The 24,493-nt window shown below is 33.3% G+C and overlaps 1 protein-coding gene across 1 annotated transcript; it reads right to left on the reverse strand.

Moving 5' to 3' along the window:
- Positions 1-9,880: 9,880 nt before the first annotated feature.
- TRIADDRAFT_49883 (uncharacterized protein) lies at positions 9,881-12,764 on the reverse strand (the record flags this gene model as incomplete). Its single annotated transcript, XM_002109915.1, has 2 exons — positions 9,881-10,381; positions 12,216-12,764. 2 exons carry the CDS (start codon positions 12,762-12,764, stop codon positions 9,881-9,883), a joined length of 1,050 nt encoding a protein of 349 aa, XP_002109951.1.
- Positions 12,765-24,493: the final 11,729 nt, after the last annotated feature.

The following is a 24,493-nucleotide window of genomic DNA, read 5'->3' on the forward strand; positions in this document are numbered from 1 at the left end:
CTCACTCGACTGACCCTATTGTGATTGACTGGTGTCACTGTCGCTCAGATGCCTTCTACCTAATCCACCGCAATCATGGCCGATCAAAGAGCCTTAAAATTAGCCAATGCAAAACGCAAAGTAAGTTATACAATTTCAATTTATTATGATATTATACAATCTCCTTGATGACTAGAGTAGAGTATCCTATATTATGGAATAAGTTGTTGCTGTACATGGATAGACCATCAATTATGACCGTCCCAATGATCCTAATGGTCATGAGTGGGATAGTGACAGTGTGGTGCACGCCATGACAACATGGAGAGCAACGAACTGCACAAGTGCATAGACTATTCCACTGTATCCAATGGATAGTTTGTTTGACATACAGAATAAATTAACAGCGAGACAGTGAAGAAAGTAGCATGGACTCTTTTCCATTGGTCCATGTCGAAATCAATAGTACTGTGGTAGTGGAAGAAGTCCCCCACTGTTTGTATCCAACGAGTACATAAGTCTTTCTTCATCAGGGACGCAATGACAGAATACGTCGATGATAAGCCGTAGGCTAGGTGGAACAATTCCATTCTCTTACGTTGTAGATATTCATATCCAGCTCATCGTATTACATATAGGCTACGTTATTCATAGGATAGTTTAGGTTGTCATCATAATCGGTCATGGTAAGCAATACACGATGATAGATGGATGTTGATGCTAATACACTCTTTACATCACCCATTATAGTAACTACTCATCATACTGTGATAGCAAAGGCACCAAAATCAACTGTTTACTGCCATCTAGTACAGTATAGGTAGATTTATATTTCAATTCTTCATCTCTTATGACTAGAATAGGATTAAAATTACACATTACTGGTAAAATGAATACATGACTTCTTGTATTCTGTGCCTTCTAGTCAATGTTATCGATAGATGAATCTACTGCAATTCCCACAAACTTAAAACTAAAAGACAACACTCCAATCATTTTGATAGTAATATGATAGTAATTATGAATTAATTTATTCTTACACTTATCCAGTGTATATATATATATATAGTAAATACAAGGAGGGAAAACACTGGGGTAAGAAATACTAGAGTCAACTTTCCTCTTCTCTCGTGTTTCTATTACAATCCCTTTTATATCATCTGCGTTGCGCTACTGTCGATTTTAAAGTTACAATATACTCGTATACTCGTGCCTTAATTCGAACGTATTCTGTACAAGGAGGGAAAGCACCGCGTTAAGAAATACGAGAGTCAACTTTCCTCTTCTCTCGTGTTTCTATTAGAATATCTTTCATATCATCTGCGTTATGCTGCTGTAGATTATAAAGTTTCAATATATGCTTGTACCCATACCTTAATGCTAACGTATTCTGCACACCACGTACATGGAACGTCCTATTTGGGATAGAACGGTACGTTAGATGCATAGTTTAGAAAAAAGTTGGTCATCAAATCGAGTACAGAAAATGCAGCAAGACAGAAGCCTGCTATAGGAACAGCAGGTTATTGTATGATCAGGAACAAATATCACGTTTATTGAAAAAGTCCAATGCTGAGTCTGTATATTGTATGCACATGCTGTCTACGAATACAATTGTACTTACAGATATATTGATCGAGAACTACCTACCATTCCTGAAGTAGACGGACCATTTTGTACAGTATTTCGAAATGAAGGTCCTATTTGTAATTTCTCTCCAGTAGAACTGTAGTGCTACTACTTAAAAAGATCACTTCTATTACACTAGACTTGATCGCTTGAATACAATGAAATAGTAGGCGCAAAAAGTGCAAGCTTAACTGACAATACCTTATACCTTTAAAGGATGTAACAGTATCCTGTGTGATTTTAGAATCCAAAAATCTACATAGTGTAACTCTACTAAAATATAGTATCTACTTCAATGTATATAGTAGTTAACAGATGGAGACATGTACTTATAGATAACTGAATTTTTTGGTTCTCGTCGGTATTCCAAGTGTGAATAAGAAATAAAAAGTGTATCGAAGTTCGCACAGCAAAATTGACGGTAGTCAGTGTTGAGTGGGTTTCTGTATCATAATGTAAGAAAAGCTGCATTGAAAAAGTATCAGGATGGATAGTACTTACTGTAACTTGTAAAAGTTAAGGCTCTTCATGGTGGAATGACTAAATCATAAAAAATTCTTCCTAGTTTAAACATTGCGTTTGTAATAATAACATAATCGTTTGAATGTCGTATAGATAGGTATAATTTATTGTTGCATTACATAGTAATATCGTGCACTATTGCTCTATTACTTTAAAATTGCAACATCTCTACTAAAGTTATGTTGCATAATGCACACCAACAGTGTAGAGAATCATCTGAATTGAAGTATTGTTAGCGGTTACTGAACAGTTATATCACCATCTAACTTTCTTCCTCTGTAAAGTATACCCTGCAGTTCTTTAATTATAGAAGGATCAAATATAATGTAATAGTTAATTATACTAGTGTTATAGCTATATATATATATCTTGCTGTTGGATGTACTACTTTAATTATGAAATTATAAAGTTCCTCAATCTTAATACAATTACTCGTCTATTATTTTATCTAGCTAAAAAAATTCCAGAAGCGGCAATTAGATGACAGTGGTACTATACCATCGACGGAAAGCAATGATAACAGTCTTAATCAACTCAACGTATCTTCTAACAATGAGACAAATGTGGTAAATTCAAAATAGCGTTGCTAACTGGATGCTGCAAAATCATGTCATAGATGCCATGTTATCTTAGCTACACTTTCATCTACGATTTGCCTTCTGGCATATTGGCATATTCATGCCAGTTATCTCTATCTCATAATACATATTGTATTCGAAAATACAATATCGGGTGTAGATCATTAACCTATTTTGAAATGATGTATTTTTGAATGATATTAAGGAAACTCCCACGGCTAAGAACACAGTGCAATCACCACTACAACGTATATCTAGGTATGCTTCCATAGATTATTCTCAATTTACGACATTGATTAGTATTCAGCTCCGATACGGGATAGTTAACTTCTTCAGTAGAATTTTACAAAGGAAAGTGCTTAATACCAACCTTGGTCGTATTCGAAATCTACATTCTCGAATAAAAAATAACCTTTGTCTACTTAATTTACCTTAGCCGCGGTCATAATTTGTCAAATAGCTTCAATTCCTCCGTGGTAAGATGATTGACTTGTAATTTTAACCTAACTATATCATAAATATTGATTACATTGGTTGCAATTTAATAATTCCTTTATTGGATGCAAGTTCTTAAAATTAATTGTGCTCCTATATCTATTTATTTAATGATATTATAATTTATCATTTTTATACGTTGGGATGGTTTAATAAAATTGTATTAATACCTGCAATTAATTTTTATTAATGACAGGATGGGAGCATAGTCATTAATGGGCAGGAAAATACTGCTTCTATGGACAACACGGTGAATAAGCTATAGATAGGTTTTAAAATTGTACAGTCATTATATCAGATTACCTCATGCATTTATTTGGCCTTTCAAAATTACTAGACTTCTAACTGAAGTTGGTTTCACATTTTATACGCTTACTGTACCAGTAGTGTTACTTTCTTGTAGTTATTAAAATAGCATTTATGCATTTATACAATTACTCTGTTTTTCGTGACCTTTTTTTCGAAACATTTTTTGTAGTCAAAGATAGAACGGTAAATCATGATCTGCTAATTATTTTACTCTAAGAAAACTTTATTAAATAGTGATTCTTATATTCGTATTTGCTATTCGAACAATTCATTTATGGTTAACTTTTTTGTTCGGTTTATTTTCAGGATAATGAAATTGAAAAATTAAAAAGCGAATTAGAAGAAGTATGACGTAAAATGATACAATTGCGAATCTGTGAAGAATGGAATAGTTGTTAAAATAATTTCATTTAACATGCTTATACTTACCTCATTCTAACAGCAACGCTCAAGCTTTTTACAACAAAGGAGAAAGGAGCAAGAATCTTTAAATGACCAATTACAAGTATTACTTACGACTTCATATTTACTTATTACATCAATATATCGGGCTACATTTATTTATTCTTTTTCTACCACTAAAAAGGTACACGTTCAAACTATCGGGATTTTAGTAGCCGAAAAATCGGAATTACAGAATCAGCTTACTCGCACGCAAAAAAGTTTGGACTTAGTCAGTCGTATGTATTACCTTTGTGCTAATAAAGTGATCAGTAGTTGATCTAGGTTAAATTGGCTATCTAGGGCTAATATTAATCCATCCTTTATCGATCTATACAAACATAATTTTTTTATTTGCTAATAAATTAACAGGCGATAAAGAGACTTTACATAACAAGTTACTAGAACATAAGAACAAAATGTCAGAGTTGGAGAGAAATCTAGTTGCAAGTTCTGAAGCTAACGGGGTTTGCTATTACATTATACCAATCATAAAATTTACGAATTTTATGAAAGTGAGGCATATATGACTTATAATATTATTGTATAAAATATATCACAGAACTTAAATGATATTATGCAAGATCGAAAGCAATTAAAGTTAATGGTGGATTCTTTACGGTAACTTTACATTTACAGGTAAATGTTGCTTTGAAAATATTTATATCAAAAATGTGATTGTTTTTAGACAAAATACCGATGACTTATCAGATCAAATCAATGAACTGAAGGGAAAATTGCAAACTCAAGTACGTAGGACGTAATCTATCGATTTGCTGTAAATTAGGTTGTCTTCACGAATACGCACATTGGTAAACCTAATTCTAAATTATAAGAGAATTGTCTCTACTATTAGGTACAAGAGTCTGCAAATTTACGAAAGGTCAACTCTGAACTGAACTCGAAGCTAGAATTGTCGGAAGTGATCGTTAATCAGTTATCAACTAATTCGGATGTAGCAAATATGCAGCAAGTTATTCAAAAATTGAATGAAGAAAAAAGGGAAATGCAGGCTAGATTAACTCAGGTGAAGCTTTGTATCTAGTCTGTCAACCACTTAATAAACTTTGGCAACGTGTTGAGAACACGAATTGCCAATGCATTTAATACATACTTACAGAAATTATTTCCTTTATCTATCGTTTTCTAGATGATGAGTAAATTACATCGTCTTACTGCAGAAAAAGAGGCTGTCATTCAACAACAATCAGATATCACAATGCAAAGTGAGCAATACCTTCATCACTTAGAAAAAGAGCTAGAAGATGTAAAAGTGGAAAGAGACAGTCTAATTACGGAAAATCATCAACGTCAAGCTACCATAGATCAACTTACTCATAGCTTGGGTATGTTAAATCGGTTTTCATACTTGCCACCCCAAAACGGTTATAAATATTTTCACACTAAATTTTATTTCAGAGAATCGACAAGATAGTCAGAACAAAGAGGTGAACCTTCAATTAGCTGAAAAATTTGGTAGGATAACTGAAGAAAAAGGCGAACTGGAGCAAAGTCATAAGGAATTGGTTTGTAGCTTCTTAGATTCATTTGATTTTATAGATGCCGCGAAACTAATTCTTCAACAATCTGTAAATTGTGCAGACTAGTAAACATATCGAATTAAAAAGGTTAGAAGAAACTTTTCATAACAAGGATTCGATTAGTGGTATGATTATATGATTCGAAGGACATGCTAAAAATTATTTCTTTGATACTTTGAAATACAGACTTTACATGGAGAAAGTGAGCTACCTCGGTGAGTTGGAAAGTGAGGTTAGTATTTTGCAAGATGAAAGTGTGGATAGGGAAAAATTACTAGAAACTTTACAAAGCGATCAGGAAACTATCAGTCGGTAAGTGATTATTGCCGTTTATTGAAAGTACAGTATACCCGTATTATAGGGATACAGTTGGTAGTAATATATCTGGTATTTATTTTTATTTAAGAGCTTTGACTCAGAATAAAGATCTTAAGAATCGATTAGCCGAATTACAAGAAAAATTCGTCATAATGGTAACTTATATCGCTATTATTAATTGAAAAGTTAAGGATGCACGCACGTTTAACAATGGATGTAAATCTGGTTTATATTATTTACAATTATAGAGTAACGAAAACATGGAACTCAATACAAAACTAGAATCATTTACCTATACAGCAAAAGAATCCACTGATAAAGTTCATGAAAAAGAAGTACAATTACGTCAAACTATTAAGCAGGTTTGCCTCTATATTCTACTGCGTGGTAGCTATTGCTAAGATACAATGTATTGTAGGATGTCGTGAAACTTTGTAACATGTAAATTTCAATGCTTTACTAAAGTTAACGGATAGAGAGCAGCAGCTGGATTTGATAAATTCCGCAAATGACAGTTTAATTAGCCAATTAAGTGATCAGGTATATTATTATAACGTTATCTTACTGCATTTTATCGTACTAATGGAGTATTTGTAATATAAGACATTTTGTTAGTATCAATAGTATTATATTACAATTAAATAGCAAGTTAACTACAATTATTTATTTCGTAGAAAAATATTTACAATCAGCTTTCGAGTAATTTTGAAAAGCAAACAAAAGAGCTCGAGGAATTAAATTTAAAAATAAAAAGCCAAGAATCTGAGCTTCTAGTAACAAGAGAGAAGGTTAAGAAAAATTTTGCTGCTCAATATATTTTACACAATAGCTAATCATTGATATCTTCTTAAATTATTTTATAGCTGTCAGAGGTATCTTATCAACTAAATCAATCCGTGCGTCAAAATTCAAATTTGTCAGAATATGTAAATCAGCAGGTAAAAATTACAGCTTAAGATGTTCTATACATGTTATTGAATAACGCTATGGACTTATAATAGAATCAAGATAACGATAGGATGAGATCGGAGTTGCAATCCGTAAAGGACACAAACTCATCTATATCACGAGAATTGCAAGTTGCTCAGGTAAATTGTACCTGCTTTTATACATGCTTGTTTCATTTTCGTCTTGTTTCTAACACCTACACGTAATCATAATAAAATTTAGGAGAAGGCCTCGTTGCTTGATATGGCATCAGGAAGAAATCAGTATAATACTGGTACGATAGAACGAAAATTCTTAATAATGCTACTTGAGTAAAGGAAGTCAATATGCATTACTAAAATTGCTTGTACATGTAACTGATCTTCATAGAAAATGTTGGTAATATTGAAAAGGATAGCAATGTTATGGTAAGATTAAAATAAGGTCTAGTAAGTGTAGATGGTACTATGAATGACCAGGAACGATATATTTTTGCCTATATGTTGAATTTAGCTTGAGCTCCTATCAGCTTCGGTTAGACAGTTGGAACTGGAAAGAGATCAATTGATTCAGCAAGTAAAGGAAGAAATTGATGCAAAGGAAAAATTAACTAAACAACTTACAGAACATGGAAATTTAGTTAATCAACTAAGTGTTGACGTCACTGCTAATAATGGTAAATACTGATTCAATTTCTGCTTTTAAATTTGGCATGACGATAATTATGTTTTTATAATATATAAAAGCTGATAATACAGATAGCGAGTCAACTGAAAAATTTCGTATATTACAAGATGCTATGGAGAAACTACAGGTAAATATTAATAGATTTTTATTAACCATTATCTTTATCATAACATCATAGTAATAGAATTTGTATGTTTTTTTCTTGTCATAGGCACGATTTGTAACCGTTATGGAAGAAAATGCTTCACTTAGTGAAAAAGTTTATGAATTGGATCATCTTAACGTACAATTATCCAACGAAACAGATACGATAGGTATGGTATATTTACATTGCGTTGCCACTTTTATAGCGGATGGCTATTAGTAATTAGTATGTATCAGTTGTTAAATTTATTTTTGAAATCGAAATCATGATATTGATGGATAGATTTTAATTTTTTATATTTGTACAGGAGAGTATATAGCCTTATATCATAAGCAGAGAGATGCACTGAGAACTCGTTACGACGAAAAAGAGAGGTTAATTGCACAGCTAACCGAACAAAGGCAAGATATGCAGGTAAAGATTGCGTAAATTCTGTAATGTTAAAATGCGGGTACAAGTATAGTTTTCCTACTCTAGAATAATGATAATAATAATATTCTTCCATTAGGAAAAAACTCAGCAACTACAGAAATTGATTTTACAATTGGTTCATGAGAAGCAACAACTGCAATTGCAGGTTACTAACTTAACAGGGGATTCAAGTCAGAATGCAAGTTTGAACTTTCAGAATCCTACTGCATTTACAGCTGAGAGTACGGCTTTGAAATCTGCTTCAGAAGTAGCAAATAATACGTTACCTAACGATAGCAATCTATTATCGACGAAGGATAATTTAGAGTCTTATTCAGTTAATGATGAAACTGCGAAAGAAATTGTACAATTATTGCAGGAAGTTGAAGCTACATCACAAACTGCTAGTTTTATAACAAAGGAGATCGAATCTGGGATAGTAAATGGACCAAGAGTAACGGATACCCAAATATTAATACCATGCGCTTTTTGTGTTGGTAGATTGCAAGAAATTTAAGGATAATTTCATAAAAATCATGTACAGTATAATCGCGATTGATTTCATTTGGACAAAAATTACGAAAACTCTGTATTACTATTTATATAATGTTAATAATTATAAGAAAGAAATGGAAAAGAATTATCTAAATTCCGAATTTTTTATGCATTTTAAAATTGTTTATATATCATTTATAGCTATGGGAATTATGTATCTACGAATAGCGATCGTAAATTCTGTCATACATTTTTATACACTTTATTAAATCTCTATTTCACTATGACTGCAGTTGTTTTCTTTACTGCATTAGATTGCGTCATTGATACTGATATATTATTTATTTTTTAGTCAAGACTATTGAATTTTCTTCCTTACTGAAATGATTATTTGCAGTTATCAATTCTGTCTTTAAATTAGTGATTATTGTGATAAATCATGAATGAATATTTTGTAATGATACTTATATGTGTTATAAATTGCTGGTTATTGTACTGTATGTGTTATATATATATATATATACAAAGCTATACACCTTAAATGTAGCAGTTTGTACTTAACTATCTGATCTTTGCGGAAATGAGTATTAATTTGTATCATATTGATTTGTAAATATTGAAATGATTTTCATTAACGAATGATAACCGACGGAAATTTCTTAAACATTAATAATCTCCAGTGGCTTTAAACTCCAGCATATGAACTTGACATATATGGTGTTATGTCAGTGGCTTATGATTACTTTATTGCCTAATATGCAATGTCGGTACTCTGATATTTACACTTTAAATGAGCAGCAATAAAGTTATACCAACAACATACACGACCCTAATAATTTCATGCTGGGTTCTATTAATTATATATCTCATTGAATTGAACTATCGAAGGCAACACCACAAATTTCGCTAGGTATAGGTTTAGAAGTTGTATACATATATTTTATTTAAATGTCATTTGATGGATATCCACAGATGACTCTCGCTACGCTATATCTCATATGATATTACTCCCATTTTTTTTCAATATTGATTTACAAATTGATTTTCTACTACCATGATTTAGAGCCTATTCAGGTGGAGCGTTATTAATGTAACGACCAATGGGATTACGCACCAGGGATTTATGATCGAATCCTGGTTGGATGATATGTTGATATGATACTCTTAATATTATTGGTAAAAGCAAAATTGTAATATAAGGTTAAGTTAAGGTGATGCATCGGTCTTCACCTTAACTTATGTGAGTAACGATGCTAGATAACAGCACATTAATCATGGCAATAATATTAATGTTAACAAGTTATTAGTAAGCTGTTAGGACATAAAGGCTTACTTGTGAAATTGACTTTAAAAATTATATTAGATATTACTAACATTCAAGGTAATAATGATATGATATTCAATTAGTCTACCCAATTGTCGTCTATAATTGTAGTACGAACAATAGCATATGAAACGTCATATGGGTCGCAATTGGAAGAAGGTCGCCTATCTTCCAGGTATCCCTTGCCAGCGACACTGCATGGTCTAGGTATACGGATACTGGCACCACGATGAGCTACGCCAGAAAAGAAATTATCTATACTGGATGTCTCATGCTTACCAGTTAAGCGTCTTTCATTATCTTTACCACCATTGGGATCATATAATCTTATGTGTTCTTTATGCCTTTTGGATAATTTTTCTATCGCCTCATGAATATACTTTATTCCACCGTCTTCTCGCATCCGTTGAGTACTATAATTGCAATGAGCTCCAGATCCATTCCAATTGCCTTCTACCGGTTTCGGATCTAAAGTTACTGTAACGCCAAATTCTTCCGCAATTCGATACAATATAAATCGAGACATCCATAAATGATCACCAATATCGATTCCTTCGCAGGGGCCTATTTGATATTCCCACTATTTTTTAAAATGAAAGAAATTTTAAATCAATGAAAGGGTGGGTTATTTATGGTTTTCGTATTCCTTATTGGAAAGGCAATTTTTTTGTAGTCTATAATAATTATAGCTTTATTTAAAAAATTTAATAAATTCTAGGTTGAAAAGCCAACAGCAAAGTACCCAATAATGAAAGAATTCGCATATTTAAAGAAACATATGTTTCCATTGATTATCTCATGTTTAATCAATTTTAAAGGGCTTGCAGAAAGTAGCAAGATATGATGGATGACTCTGTATTTGGATATTATTATGATATTTTATTCGATACTTCAGCCCTTGCCAGGTATAGTAACTGAAAATAGTTCACTCTCAGAAATTTAATATATTACGAATTGGAGATTACTATGTTGCAACGTAGGACAATTAGGCCAGCTCATGGTATATACTGTATACTAATTGACATACCGGCAAAAAGCACAAGATATGTGCAAATACACGTACAGTATATGATACTATCGCTCTAACTAAGCGTATACTGTAGTCGTAATGAACGGTAAAATATATATCGGCAAATGGTTGATACGCATACATTTTAACCTGTAAATAACTAGATTCAATCACTAAATCTTACAACATATGTTTTTTTGTTAACGAATCATTTACGTGCATGTTCCAATGGTGGTAACATTTACGCAAGTGTCAACTTTCTAAATGAATAGATATCAATTTTTTTGAATAGAACTCAAAGTTTGTTCGTGACTTTAGGTAATAATGAGGTACAATATGCTGTACTGTTACATGTACATTGTACATGCTAAAACGCTATCTCATTTTTCAACTAAGAAAAAAAGTAAAAATTCTTATAAATCACAAGTTGTACTCTACTCTACTGTAAAGCTGCTTTTGCTGGCACGCACGCACGCTATAAATTCAGTACAATGCGAATTCGTTATAAATACAGTACACTTAATGCGTTTCTTAACGATCAGAACCACCTGGAGTAAAAATTGTTAAATACTATACAACTGAAAAACGATGTAAGATCGGTAAACAATAGTAAATTAACGTTGTATAGTGTTCTGATTATGTCTTAAGTAAACATGTTTGACTAGCGATTAAACACCACAGAGTACTAGACGCATGGTTCATCACTGTTCATCACATACTACTGTAAGACTATACAATATATTAATTAATTGATTATAATGAACCAAAAATAAGGCGTAAAAAAAATTTCAAGAAATATTCCAACACCAGTAGAGGCAGAACAAATTTTGATGGTAGCAAACAAAGTCAATGAAAGAGTCATCGATAAATGAAAAGTTTATATTCCCTATTAATTGCGTACAGCAGGCAATTTGGCATTAAGTAGTCTAATTTTAATAACAATTTGGCAATGTTTAGATACTTGTACACTGTTTACTATGTTAACAACAGTTTGATATCAATTGGGCTACCATTAACTTTTATCACTTTCATCCAACACCCGTGTACTGTTTAATCTTAGTACGCAACGTCCGAATTTTTAATTTAAAACCATAGACATCATAGATTTACAGTTTATTGCCAAAGACACGTGTAGCTGATTTACTATACTCCCAAATTGATTATTATCACCAACAAAAATTAGATATATCGTAGTCTCGCGGTTTTACAATCGCCAGTCGATCAGTTGTTAACTACATTATGACTCAAAATAAATTTTGCAAAATACGGTATAGCCATAATTTGATAGAGTAAAGTAGTCGTTATTATTATCCGTCAATCGTTTTGCATTTTTGACAGAGAGTTAATTATACCGTACAGTACAAGCCCATTATAGATTCAATTTTTAAATTGAATATTTTCTCACCTGAGAAGGCATGACTTCTGCGTTAGTACCGGCAATTTTAATTTTCGCGAAGAGACAAGCACGATAGTGAGCTTCAATGATGGGTCTACCGAATACTCTTCCGCTACCAACACTACAGTAATAAGGACCTTGTGGACCAGGAAAGCCGTTCTTAGGCCAGCATAAAGGCTTTTCATGATCTAACAACACATACTCCTGTTCAATTCCAAACCAAGGATGATCATCTTTGACTTTTTCCATAGCCGCTACACATCGACGTCTTTTGTTGGTATGAGTTAGTTTACCATCATAATACTCGGTATCGCATAAAACTAATTTATTCGGATCACCACGAAAAGGATCTCGGAATATGGCTACAGGTTTTAAGTAGACATCGCTGTCTCCACCATCAGCATGACCACAGCTGGATCCATCATAGTGCCATGTTGGTAGATCGCTAGGAGATGTTGGTTCAGTTTCAACTGTCATTGTTTTACATCGCATTCCTTCGTTAGTGCCATCAATCCAGACATACATGACCTGAACTCTGCCACCTTGATCTAAGTTCATATATTGGCTGACTGTTGGAGCTAAAACGATTTCATCATGACTTGCCATTGTGATTAGGGATTTTGCAATTTCACACCTATGAATCCAAACATTTCCAATGAATATGTACAGTATGTACGTTATTTGCAAGTACTGTAGGATATATCGCTATTCACAGTCGTTACTGTAATGTAAAGTACAGTACAACAGCTGAAATTAGTCTTCAAATAAAATTGGTCTGAGCACGCTAAAGCATTAAAATTGTGTAATCAGTTGAAGTAGTTAACGTGTACAGCTGATGCAACCGGCTTAAAAAAGCGTACAACTTAATATCTGAATCAACGGCAACGAAAGGATGATGACGATAGTAAAATCGACTGATGATTTATGCAAATCAAGTTAATACAGTAAGACGATGCTGATGAAACATGAGTAACGCATCTTCTAACTACCCGAGATCACAAGTATCCTGCAAGAGTGCTATTTCTGCAGGTACAGTACGACAGTGGGAGCGTTTAACCTGGTATAAACACGCGTTTCCATGCATCCAATAAATCAAGATACTGTCATCGAGTTCATTAATGCTCTTCCATACAGAATCGTACTACTGTACATTATACTGTAATACTGTTAATCCATAGATAGGCATGAATACGCCACGCTAAACGCCTTCCTACTTAGTACAGTAGAGTACTGTTTGAGTCCATAACAGTCGTTTACTACAATACGTATTATAAAGTAAAAAGTGGAAGCACAGTACTGTAGTTACGCGAGCAGTACAGTACATATTGTAGACTAGACTACAGTACTGTCTATTCATAGCGAAAAATGAACTCTAGAACAGAGAGATACGGCTACGCTATGTCAGCTTGTAGTGGTAACATCCATTTACTATTCTAATAATTACTGCATTATTTGATTTGAATTAATAAAGAAAAGATTAAAAAACATAACATACTATCCACTGCGTAGACAATCAGTGACAATGCTGTATATAATAAGTTTTTAAAATTATGCTGTACTATGAGCAGTACGGAGAGGCGAATGGATTGCATTATCCGATACTAAAGTATGGCTGACAATACGAAATAAAACTTAATTTAGTGCATTAGAATTATTGTTGTAGTAATCAGTACAGTCTAGGAAATAAAGAAAATGCAGTACAGTGTATACTGTACCGTAGATGTTGATAATTGCAAGGATAATTACTAAATTAATTGACTGTATGTAGAGCAAGCGTGTTGTAAACTAGTTCGAAAGAGTTCTATTCTGTATGGAATATGCTTTTACACATTCAGTAGAATCCTTTAGGAACGGTCTACAATCCACTCTTGACTAGAACTGTACTTGAATACAACTGGCTGACAAGTTGGTTTGCATCCAAGCATTGAATAGGATAAAAAGTCTCCATGTCAATCTCGTCTACTCAAAATGCTATCCATTTCATGTAGAGTAGAGTAGAGTACTTTGAATCCATGTTCAAATCAATCCAGTCATTTTTTTTTGGTTCCTCTCCTCTTTTTCACTGATGACTACCATGGATCTATGCCATTGATTTCCAATGGATAGCCAAGACCGCAGCTGTGGCATCATCATTGTGTGTGTCCAATGAATGCCTACCCAGTTGTCAGACTGTCTTTGACGTCGTCTACACTGTACAGTATGAAATAGTACATACAAGAAGATGCATGTCAATTCAATTCAACTTATGCCATACAACTAGTCCATGGTCAAAAAATTATCCTAGTCAATAGTATTCTTCGTTGTCATTTTTTCACGCCTGGATAATTTTCCTAATGATACAAACTTCATTTTATGTCGCTTGTGGGCACTTCATTGTTAGCTTAAAGAGTGATAGTGAAATAGACTGAAGCCGGTTGCAGGATCAATGAACATGGCGAAATGGATCAATTAAATGAGCGTTAATCAATTTACTTTACAGTTATTTCCTTCTACTTATGGATGATTATAATTGAATACAACGCTATTGATTCTACTGCTTGTGTTGGTGATTAATCCATTCTCTTGAATTAAATTAGAGAGAAATTAGCCTCGAAAAATGGCCTACTTACCCAATGGAGTAATGGAGTAGTAAAACGCCTTTTCGTTGAGTTGAAGTTGAGCTTTGTGAATGACACCCCGAGTGGACGTGGTTTTTATATGTTACGCCTACCGGTCGATACGACACCAGGTTAGTTGTCCCATTTGGGTGGAGACGTCATTTCATTCAGCGATAATAATTCCAATTATTATTATAATTATTATTAGAAATGTTGACCCGACTTGATACTTGATAGTAAGTCATGTCTAGTTAAAGTGATTGTGTTGACTTGGTGCTAGGATTGCGCAATATTTGATTGCGCAATCCTCGATTGCATCACTGGAGAACAATAACTCAACTGACGCTAACCAACACGCTTTCGCTGTATCTATGGTATCGTCACCTTCAAGGACAGCCTCGAATTAGTGCACGCTTCACCTAATGAATGACCGAAACAATCAACGAGCATGTCGAACACGGAGCACGACTCTCCCACGAGCGACGTCCTTGTGTCGGTATGTCTGTCAATATATGATGGACGGCCTTGGTGGACTGGTCGACTGATCGAAAAGAAAAGCGGAATTAGCGGATGATGGACCATATGACCATCCATCATCCTAATCCTATCCTACTTTACTTCGATTGAATTGGACTTTATTCCGACAACTACTATGAATCGATTCTATCTATTTGATTGAATAAATTATAATATAATGATAATATAATAATAATAATAATCATGATCAATAATCTACTGTACAGTATTATGACTTGAATCATTTTATTGGATGTGGAACAGAATAATTCATGCTGTTAAAGAAGTGCAGTGAAAAACTGCCACTACCGCATTTGTTGCAATTCTTTCTTTCTTTCTTGGTAGACCATGATAGGATGACATTGACGTTAGCTTAGGCGCTAATGGCGTGATTGATGGAGTTGAGTACGATAACCGACCTCGTAGTGAGTCGTATCTAAACCCTCTGTCTTTAAATAACGCTACACTATTTCTAGAATGGCTGGTAACTTGACGCTTTCATCAATTTCAACTTTGCTACTTTATAAAGAATGAAATGGTGTTCATTAGTCATGAATTCATCACCCTGTGACTAAATTAGCCTTACACTAGTGAAGCATACACACAGCATGGTTATACAGGACGTAGAAAAATAATAACTAAAAATGGGGAGAGGAGATACGCTATGCCACGCTTTAAGAGAAGGAAGATATCCGGATAATCTAAACTGCCAGACTATCCTGACAGTTTGTATGAGTAGACAGTTAGGAATGATTAAGGGCTTTGTTTAATGCCAAAATTAATAGTTGTACATGTTTGCTCGTGTCTACCATTACACCTGTTCAGCCTTTGCTTCATTGACTGTTGACACGTTGACTACAATATGTACAGTACAGTATATTTTTACTGGGCATTTTGATTCAATGGAATGTCAGGAAAGATACGCCTGTAGTCCCTGCTTTGGCTGATGCATTGTACAAGATTGCATACGATTTGCTACAAAAACGTTCTAAAAATCATTTTATCAAAGATCCAATCTCATCTAGTAGTTCTGTCAATATTCATCTCTATCTTCCTATAGAAAAACGATCTATCTCTTCGTGACATCTTACCTAGATCGCTATGAATAATACAGCACTGTCTTTATTTTTTTTTTCTACTTTGTTATTCCTTTATAAATCTCTGCAAATATACCACTCATTGTTGTATCATAATTAATAGAAATACAAGACTAGCTCAACAGTGTTTGCGAACTACATCAATATGCAAGGCCTAATCCACAGAAAAGGTTAATACCAAAATAGATGGCGTAAACTCAAAATAGTCAGCATCATACAGACTTTCTACATTGTCATTATGTGTTGTAGACAGCGTACTGCTGTATTCTATTCAATATTGAATAGTAGCCGTCTCTTACTTTTGTAGAACGAATGGACTGTAACATATCAACAACAAGCGGCAGAGTTTAAGGGAGATCGACAAATTGATATTACAACTAATTTTGCCCGTAATCTTTTATTGACTGCCTAATTTAACAATAAAAGCTTTGTTCTTTTTGCTACAGGCAGTTTGCCATTTACGCTATATGGGTCCATCATGTACAGTTTGTACACTTTGTACAGCCGTTACAACCCATATTCTCCACTTAACAAAGACAACTGTTACACATCGCTATGATATTATGTTGTTAATTCTTTCTTGATGGTTTAAATGTCCCTGCGAATTACTTCAGGCAAAATTGACGTGATATTCACGCGAGTTGATCTTGATTATGTGCCTCTTTGCTAGGTACTCTCTAGCCTTAGTCCCGGAAAATGGAAGAATCCATCGTGTAAATGTACCTTAGAATCATCATAGCGAACTTTGCAGATACTCGTTCAGTAATCAGTAGTAGAATGAAATGGATAGTAAGCTATCTTTTGTATACTGATGGACAGTAATATGAAATGTTATTCGTAGTTAAAGGATGACTTTTTTTCATTTATAAACTGTCTATCTATCATGGTATAAGATTACCGTAAGCGCAAAGGCTATATCTATTTTGCCAACTACCTAGACTGGTCGACTTACTTTGATACAAAATGTTTAACAAAATTATATAGTACAATCGAAAATAACAAATTGTTGACGATAAATGAACTGTACTTTACTCACTAATAACTTAATTATTACTACCTAATTTCATAGTACTGTACATCATGAATAAAAATACAATAAGTAACATTTTAATATCAGATCATATTATATTATTATTATTATTATACAACAACAACTGATTATCGTATTGATCGGATACCTGGGGTTTCTAGGCGTTCCGACGTCATTAAATTGAACCTGTAAATAAGATAGAGTACATAGCATACCCAATCACCCATACATTAACCGGATTTGGTACAAAGTACAGTTTAATTTAGCCCAAATTAATTTTAGTGATTGCGTGCCCACTGCGTGCTACATTATTATGATAATCATCTGTGGTAGTTTGTCAATAACAAGATTGCGAAATAAGTAGACTATGCATAAATTACTATTAAGGTCAATAATAGGCAAAAAATTAGTTCATGTTCTTTTAATATAATTCACCGGTATAAGACACCCCCACTGAAAATGGACAGGCCCGATTGCTCATCATAATACAGTAAACGTTACTAAAAAATAGTGCACATACTGTACACGGGTGTTTACTGTGGGACAGCATAGGTAGAAAATGTACCCTTTAAAAATGAACGGACCTGATTTCTGATCACAATAAGCCTTACTAATATAGTACTAATTAAAAATGATCGGATCTGATTTTCCGATCACAAGAAGTGTCACTAATTATGGTGTATACTGCAATGATGTAGTTTTTCTGGACCAGAATAGCAGAAATATTTTAAAATGAACGGAATCGATCACAATAGCATTACTAATTATGGTAACAGTAAATGCATCCATAGTATTGATTAAAACGAAAGGACCCGACTTCCGACTATAATAAGCGTTACTTTAGATAATATAATGTGAAGTAAAAAAGGACAAGCGAAGTATAACGAGCGAGGGGTCGACTAGCTATGTATATGTAAATATGCGATTTAATCTGGGCGAGCGTAGGCAGGAAATGCACCCACGTTCTGATCCTCCTCATACAGTATCTTGCATTCTCGACTACATTCGAAAAACTTGCTTATCCATGCACTCTTACTTTTAGGCTAGCACCTGCAACAGAGTAATGAATAAATTGTAGGCTTTCAGTCTGAAATCTCTATTGCTATAGTAAAGCTAGGAAAAAATTCTCTGTAGCATGTATCAGTTACTGTAGAGGCTGCATTAACGGTACACAGGAAGATAACAAAAGTGTACATTATGGTGGAAACGTGGATATAGTTGAATTTATTCTTTTTTTGAACATGTAGTGTAACAATAGTATCAGACGGGAAGATAAAGCTTATGACCATACCTACTATACTAAAGTCCGTGTTTCAATATAAATATAAGTAAACGTCTAATCTACCTGTAATGGAAATTTTCAGCTTCGAATGTTGCACATGACTCAGTTTTACACTATCATCCAATTTATTATAACTAACTTTGTCACTTTAGCTTTGCTCCTATATCTATTACAATCTTACAATACTATAACAACTAGACATAGTATTTAGCGCTGTATCGAACAAATGCCGCAGCTAATATCGAACATTGTATCTAATAATTAAGTACTGTAACAACATTCGTAATCCATGTAATACAGGTATATCCGAATTACAGCATAATCGGATTAATAATATCATCCAAAACTCTCACCAATCCCGACATTTTAAAATTTATTTAATGATGACAAAAATATATTTGATCATTGAAAAGAAGTCTGCAAACGCAAAAAGGAAACATGAGCATTTATTATTAATGCATAGAATAAATTAAATTAAATTAAATCATACGAATAATTTATCACCGATGCCTTTCCTAGCTGGGTTAACAGCTTTGCAAATAGTTAAAAGCAGTGATGGGTCAAGCATTAAAACATTTAATATCGGTCTTTATACTCATTTTCAAGATAAGAATATGTTGGCATAGTGATGTTAAATAAAGCTAATTGCCTAATCATTACAGATCAAAGTTAAATAAACAGGGGAAAAACAACATGATAACAAAAAATGAACATTAATTGCGAAAATAATATTCAGCTTACTTGTGTAACTTAAAAGTCCAATCTTATTTTCACTTAAATAGATAATAAAATTTTACTAAGGGTCTACTCGTACAACAATTTTACTTAGGAGCGAATCGAAACAGAAGTAAAACTGATTTATTTAGTAACGTAATATAAATATATGAGTTACAAAGAGCGATACCGCTTTATCGATAAAATAATGAATCAAAAAGATGATAATTCGTAGGGATAATAACGTTCAGTTAACTGACAACATAAAACTCGTACTGGAGACTTTTAAGCACTTTATACCATTATTAAATTTTAGTATTGTTGAAGATAAGTTAGATGAAAAATTATAAATAGTTAATGATAATAAAAGGAATGCCTACTGAAGTAGAAAATCGGCATGGCCTCATATAATTAAGCTATAATATCCTATAGCCATTTTGACAGTGATAATTTGCATATTTACGATGTGTAGAATGATATAATTTGTGAAGCATATTTAATTTTTATACAGGTGATACTAGTATTATACATTGCCACTGATAGTAACAGCTTGAGATACCGATTCACAAGGAAATAAAAATTTGACCCAATCCTTTCGCATCACGATTTCGTATCAGCTTTATCCTGACAAGGAAAGAATATAGATATTTATATTTATAATGACAACAACACAAATTTGTATTAGTACTTAAGCTTTGAGCGCCTTCACTATCAATGACATAAAGGAAGAGATATGTTGAAGAGTAGCTAACAGAATCACATAAAATTGCATTACCTTCAACATTCGGTTGGTCTCTTTAATTAGGTGTTGAGTTCGATTAACTAAAAATCATAAATCAACAATACTTAAGTCTACTACTAATCAAATATCGTACATACGTGATAGTTAATTTATACTTTCCGTACTTTTATTCAAAAAGGCAGAAGAAAAGTTTTCCCTAAACTCGTTCAATGTCTAAAATAGTTTTGATACAAATGAAATTTTATTAAAGATTACTTATAATATTTTTATTAATTATCGACTATGACTACTAAAATATACGAATACAACTTTAGCTGTCATTTTTCATTACCTTCACCCGTCTTGCAGCACTATCAATCAATTGTTCCTGGCTTCGAATTTTTCGTTTAAGCGTTGTTACTTCCAAACGAAGGGAATTATTCTAAAATAATTTTTAGTAATATTTATTACAACGCGCCAGAGCAAATTACTCAAAGATATGCTGTAATAGATATCATTGACCTAGAAAAAAGTAGTTATATATTTTATAATTCACTACTACACATACACGGCTGTAAAGTTTGTTTATAGTTTCCGATAATTCTGAATTCGAACTATCCGGTGCTGCAATTACGGACATTCGGAACGAATCCAAAGTGTGGCTAATAGTACGAAGTTTACTATTTAGGGAGGTCAGTAGTGTTAATCGATCATTTTCTTTGTTAGTATCCTAAATAACATATAAATTAACAATTGGCTTAGTAAATGAAGACAGCTTATTCAAGGTTCGATTTTTACAGCCAAACGCTTACCTTTTTCTGGACATCCCATCTTGCTAATACATTTTCTAAACTTTTTCTACACTCGGCAACCGTGACCTTTAATGTCTCAAGATGTTCAGTCTTTATTACAAATCTTATAGATTTATTTGACAAATCATGATCATTTGCTACTTTATTCTCTTCAGAGGATTGCCATGTATACTTTGATGTTTCCGGTAAGTAGGTATTCTTTCCTATTTTACTATCATAATTCTTCCATTGTGCAGAAACATCGGATTCAGTTAATTTCTGAGATAACTTTTCTCGTAGGATGTTAGATGCATCAAGTCCTTGCTGCAGTTGCTCACTCAAACATCGGATCTCATCCAGTATACTGCTTATATTCACGGCTTGATTTTTTTGGGATATCTCATCTTGAAGAATTTTGATACCGGAATCATGCTCTCGTATTGTTGCTATCTTGTCGTAAATTGCAAGTTCGGATTTCAAGGTCATCAGCAAATATTTTGTTTCTTCTAGTTGTCCCTTAGCCGAATGCAATTCATTCTCACGTCTATTTTTTATTCATAATAACAAAGTACATACAATTGCGTGTTATGGTAGTGTAAAACAGAAAATAAAGAAATATATAGGATGGAAAGGTGTAACTTAAAACAAGTATTGCAATTATTGAATACAACTAATATCAAATTATATTAATAGAATTAAGCTGAGACTTACGACAATAATGACTCTTCACACATATTTAATCTTTTCGAAAGTTCACCATTTTCGTTCGACTTTTCCTGAATTATAGCGTCTTTATCACTTAAAAGTGCTTGAAGACTGTTACATTGCTCTTTTTCCATATCTAGCAAATGCAATAATTCTGAGTATGATTCTTTAAGTTGCATTAAATCTAGAGAGACTTTAGAATCTTCGGAAGGTATAATCCTAAAATAATATGACCCGGTATCGTTAGGCAATGGTTCATATGCATCCACTGTTATAAAATTTACGATATAGATAAATTTACCCTGTATCTGTAGTTCTGCTTGCTTCAAACTTAGTTTGTAAGGATTCTTTCAGAAGCAACCATTCCTCTAAACGTGCTTTCAGTTGACGGATGCCAACTAGGAAGGAGAAATTGATTGATACAGTCTGTTTGGTGTATTTACGTTGTTCATGTTCTACAATAGAAGTTGCTGTTTTAATGTTGCGGCCCGGCAAACTATCAGAATTAACTTCCGTAGTTGATAATGGATCCACTTCCAGTTGAAGACAAGCATCTATTTCACGTTTTAGTGTTATACTAAATTCTTCCAATTCATTTAACCATCCTTGAAACAGTTTAGAATTATCATTGGAGGTATTATTTGGGAAACTTTGATCGAATTCTGCTTTATTAACAACTTTCAAAACGTGAAGTTTTGCTTCCAGAGAACATATTTGACTATTTTTATCGCTGTTCTCCTCACGAATTCTAATAAATAATTAAATAATTATTGTTAACTTTGTTTTTACATAACATTTAAAATTAGAATTGAAATCATTTAGCACCTTCCTAATTCTTGTATTGTTTGCTGGTGCCGTATCGAAAATTTTCTCAATTCGGAGCGAAGGTACTCTACTTCTTTTTCTTCCCTAGTTGCATTAGTAACTTGAGTATCCGTTTGGATTTGATCAGATTGAGAAGGTGAGTGATTGCCTACATCTTTTCGCTCGGTACCTTGTAATTTACGCAGATGTTCAATTTCTCTGACTTTTTCTTCGAGCAGTTTTTTATAAATAGTAATCCGCTTATTCATGTCCGATAGCTGCTTTTTTTCATTGTCATCTAATCGGGAGTATGATTTAATATATCAGCAAATATATTACTAAAAAACAATGAAAGTTCTTTTTATAACAGAGCTACGCTACTCTATAGATAATGATACCTGATAGTTGTGATGTTCGGCTACCTTCTAAGATAGTTTCATTTTCCTCCCTTAAAGATTCTATTATCTTGTCACTTTCGATTAGCTGCTGTTTGGCAGCTAGAAAGTCGCGTGAGTGCAATGCAAAAGTACTTTCTTCATTTATTGCCTTCATTTCGGCAACTTCTAACTGATGTTGCAGTGTATTGCAAAGAGCTTTACTCTTATTCAGCTGTTCATGTACCGTTGACATATCTTCATTAAAAATTTTGGCCTGGTTGAGTTGCAATTTAAGGTTTATATTGATTTTTTCACTTTCTAGTAGTTTCGAATTGAGATTAGCAATCTCATTTTTTAGAAAAATTAAAATATCATGGTTACTGCCTGATTCGCTTTCGCTAATTTTGGCGTAATTAGATGGCAAGTTGTTTAGCAAAGCTTCCAACTTTTGCATATTAACAAACATTGCTGATATTTCGTTTTCAACTTGCAAAGGGGTGTTATTCGTTATGGAAGATCCTTTTTCAAAGCTTTCAGGCGAAGATTTACCTAATTGTGATGATTTAGCGTACCGTGGTTGCGTAAGAATCTCTCGTAAAGTTCGTAACGAATTTAACTGGCAATTTACGAGGAACTGCAAGTGGTTATCGGTAGATATCGGATCCGCGTGATCTATGCAATCTTCTGGACTATTAGTAAATGTCTGAGATGATACGCTAATCTAGAAAATAAAATATATTGACCAAAATTTGCAATCATTAAATTTCACAGCAATACGCATAACTCTATTCTTGAGGTATTGAATATTAGCCATACGTATGCAAGCAATAATAATCCAATTCAAGAGATTAAAATATAAGGCATTTTTGGGATTACCTTCTTGCTAGGACTAGAACAAAATTGTGCTATGACCGCTTCTTTTTCTTTGACGAGATTTTCTAAGTCTTTTATTATACCCTGCAAAAAGAAAGAGCTCAAGCGTAAACTGACAGATTTTTCATTTGATATTTTGGTTTAGACTGTGATTTACTTGGAGAACGTCGCTCTTCTCATGCTCATTCTGTAACTTTCGGGTAAGCTGGAACCTCAATTCCTACGATTCAGATCGAAAGAATTTTGTATAACTATTTAAGTTTTAACATATAAATGTCAGTTGACTGTTATACTCCTTACTTCGATTAATGCATCTTTTGCATGGACAGATTCATTAAGAGATTCCATGCTTTTGACTCTAGAATCGAGCGTACTTTTAATATCCATATTTTGCTGTTGCAGTTCCAATATCTCTTCGCGTAAGCGAGCATCCGATTTTGCTAAATCTTCAATTTTTAAATTGTATGCTTCTTGCTGTTTTTTCAAGTGATCTATAGTTAGACTGTGAGATGTAAATATTTAGTGAATAAAACATCGAATTGCTGAAAAGTAAATAACTGTCTTTGCTTAGAAGGTAATTTAAAATTTCATCTATGCGTATTACTTTGCCTGAGTTAATGCCGTTATACGGCTCTCTAATTCTCGTCGGAAAGTTTTTACATTAACATTAGCTTCTGCTAATGCCACTTCCTTTTCTGTCTTATCAACTTCAAATTTCTGGAGAGCGTCGTCCTTATTCTTGGCTATCGTTTCCAGTTGAACCATCCGTTGCTGTAAAAC

Source organism: Trichoplax adhaerens, genomic scaffold, assembly GCF_000150275.1.
Source record: "Trichoplax adhaerens TRIADscaffold_2 genomic scaffold, whole genome shotgun sequence".
In the NCBI taxonomy this organism is placed as follows: Eukaryota; Metazoa; Placozoa; class Uniplacotomia; order Trichoplacea; family Trichoplacidae; genus Trichoplax; species Trichoplax adhaerens.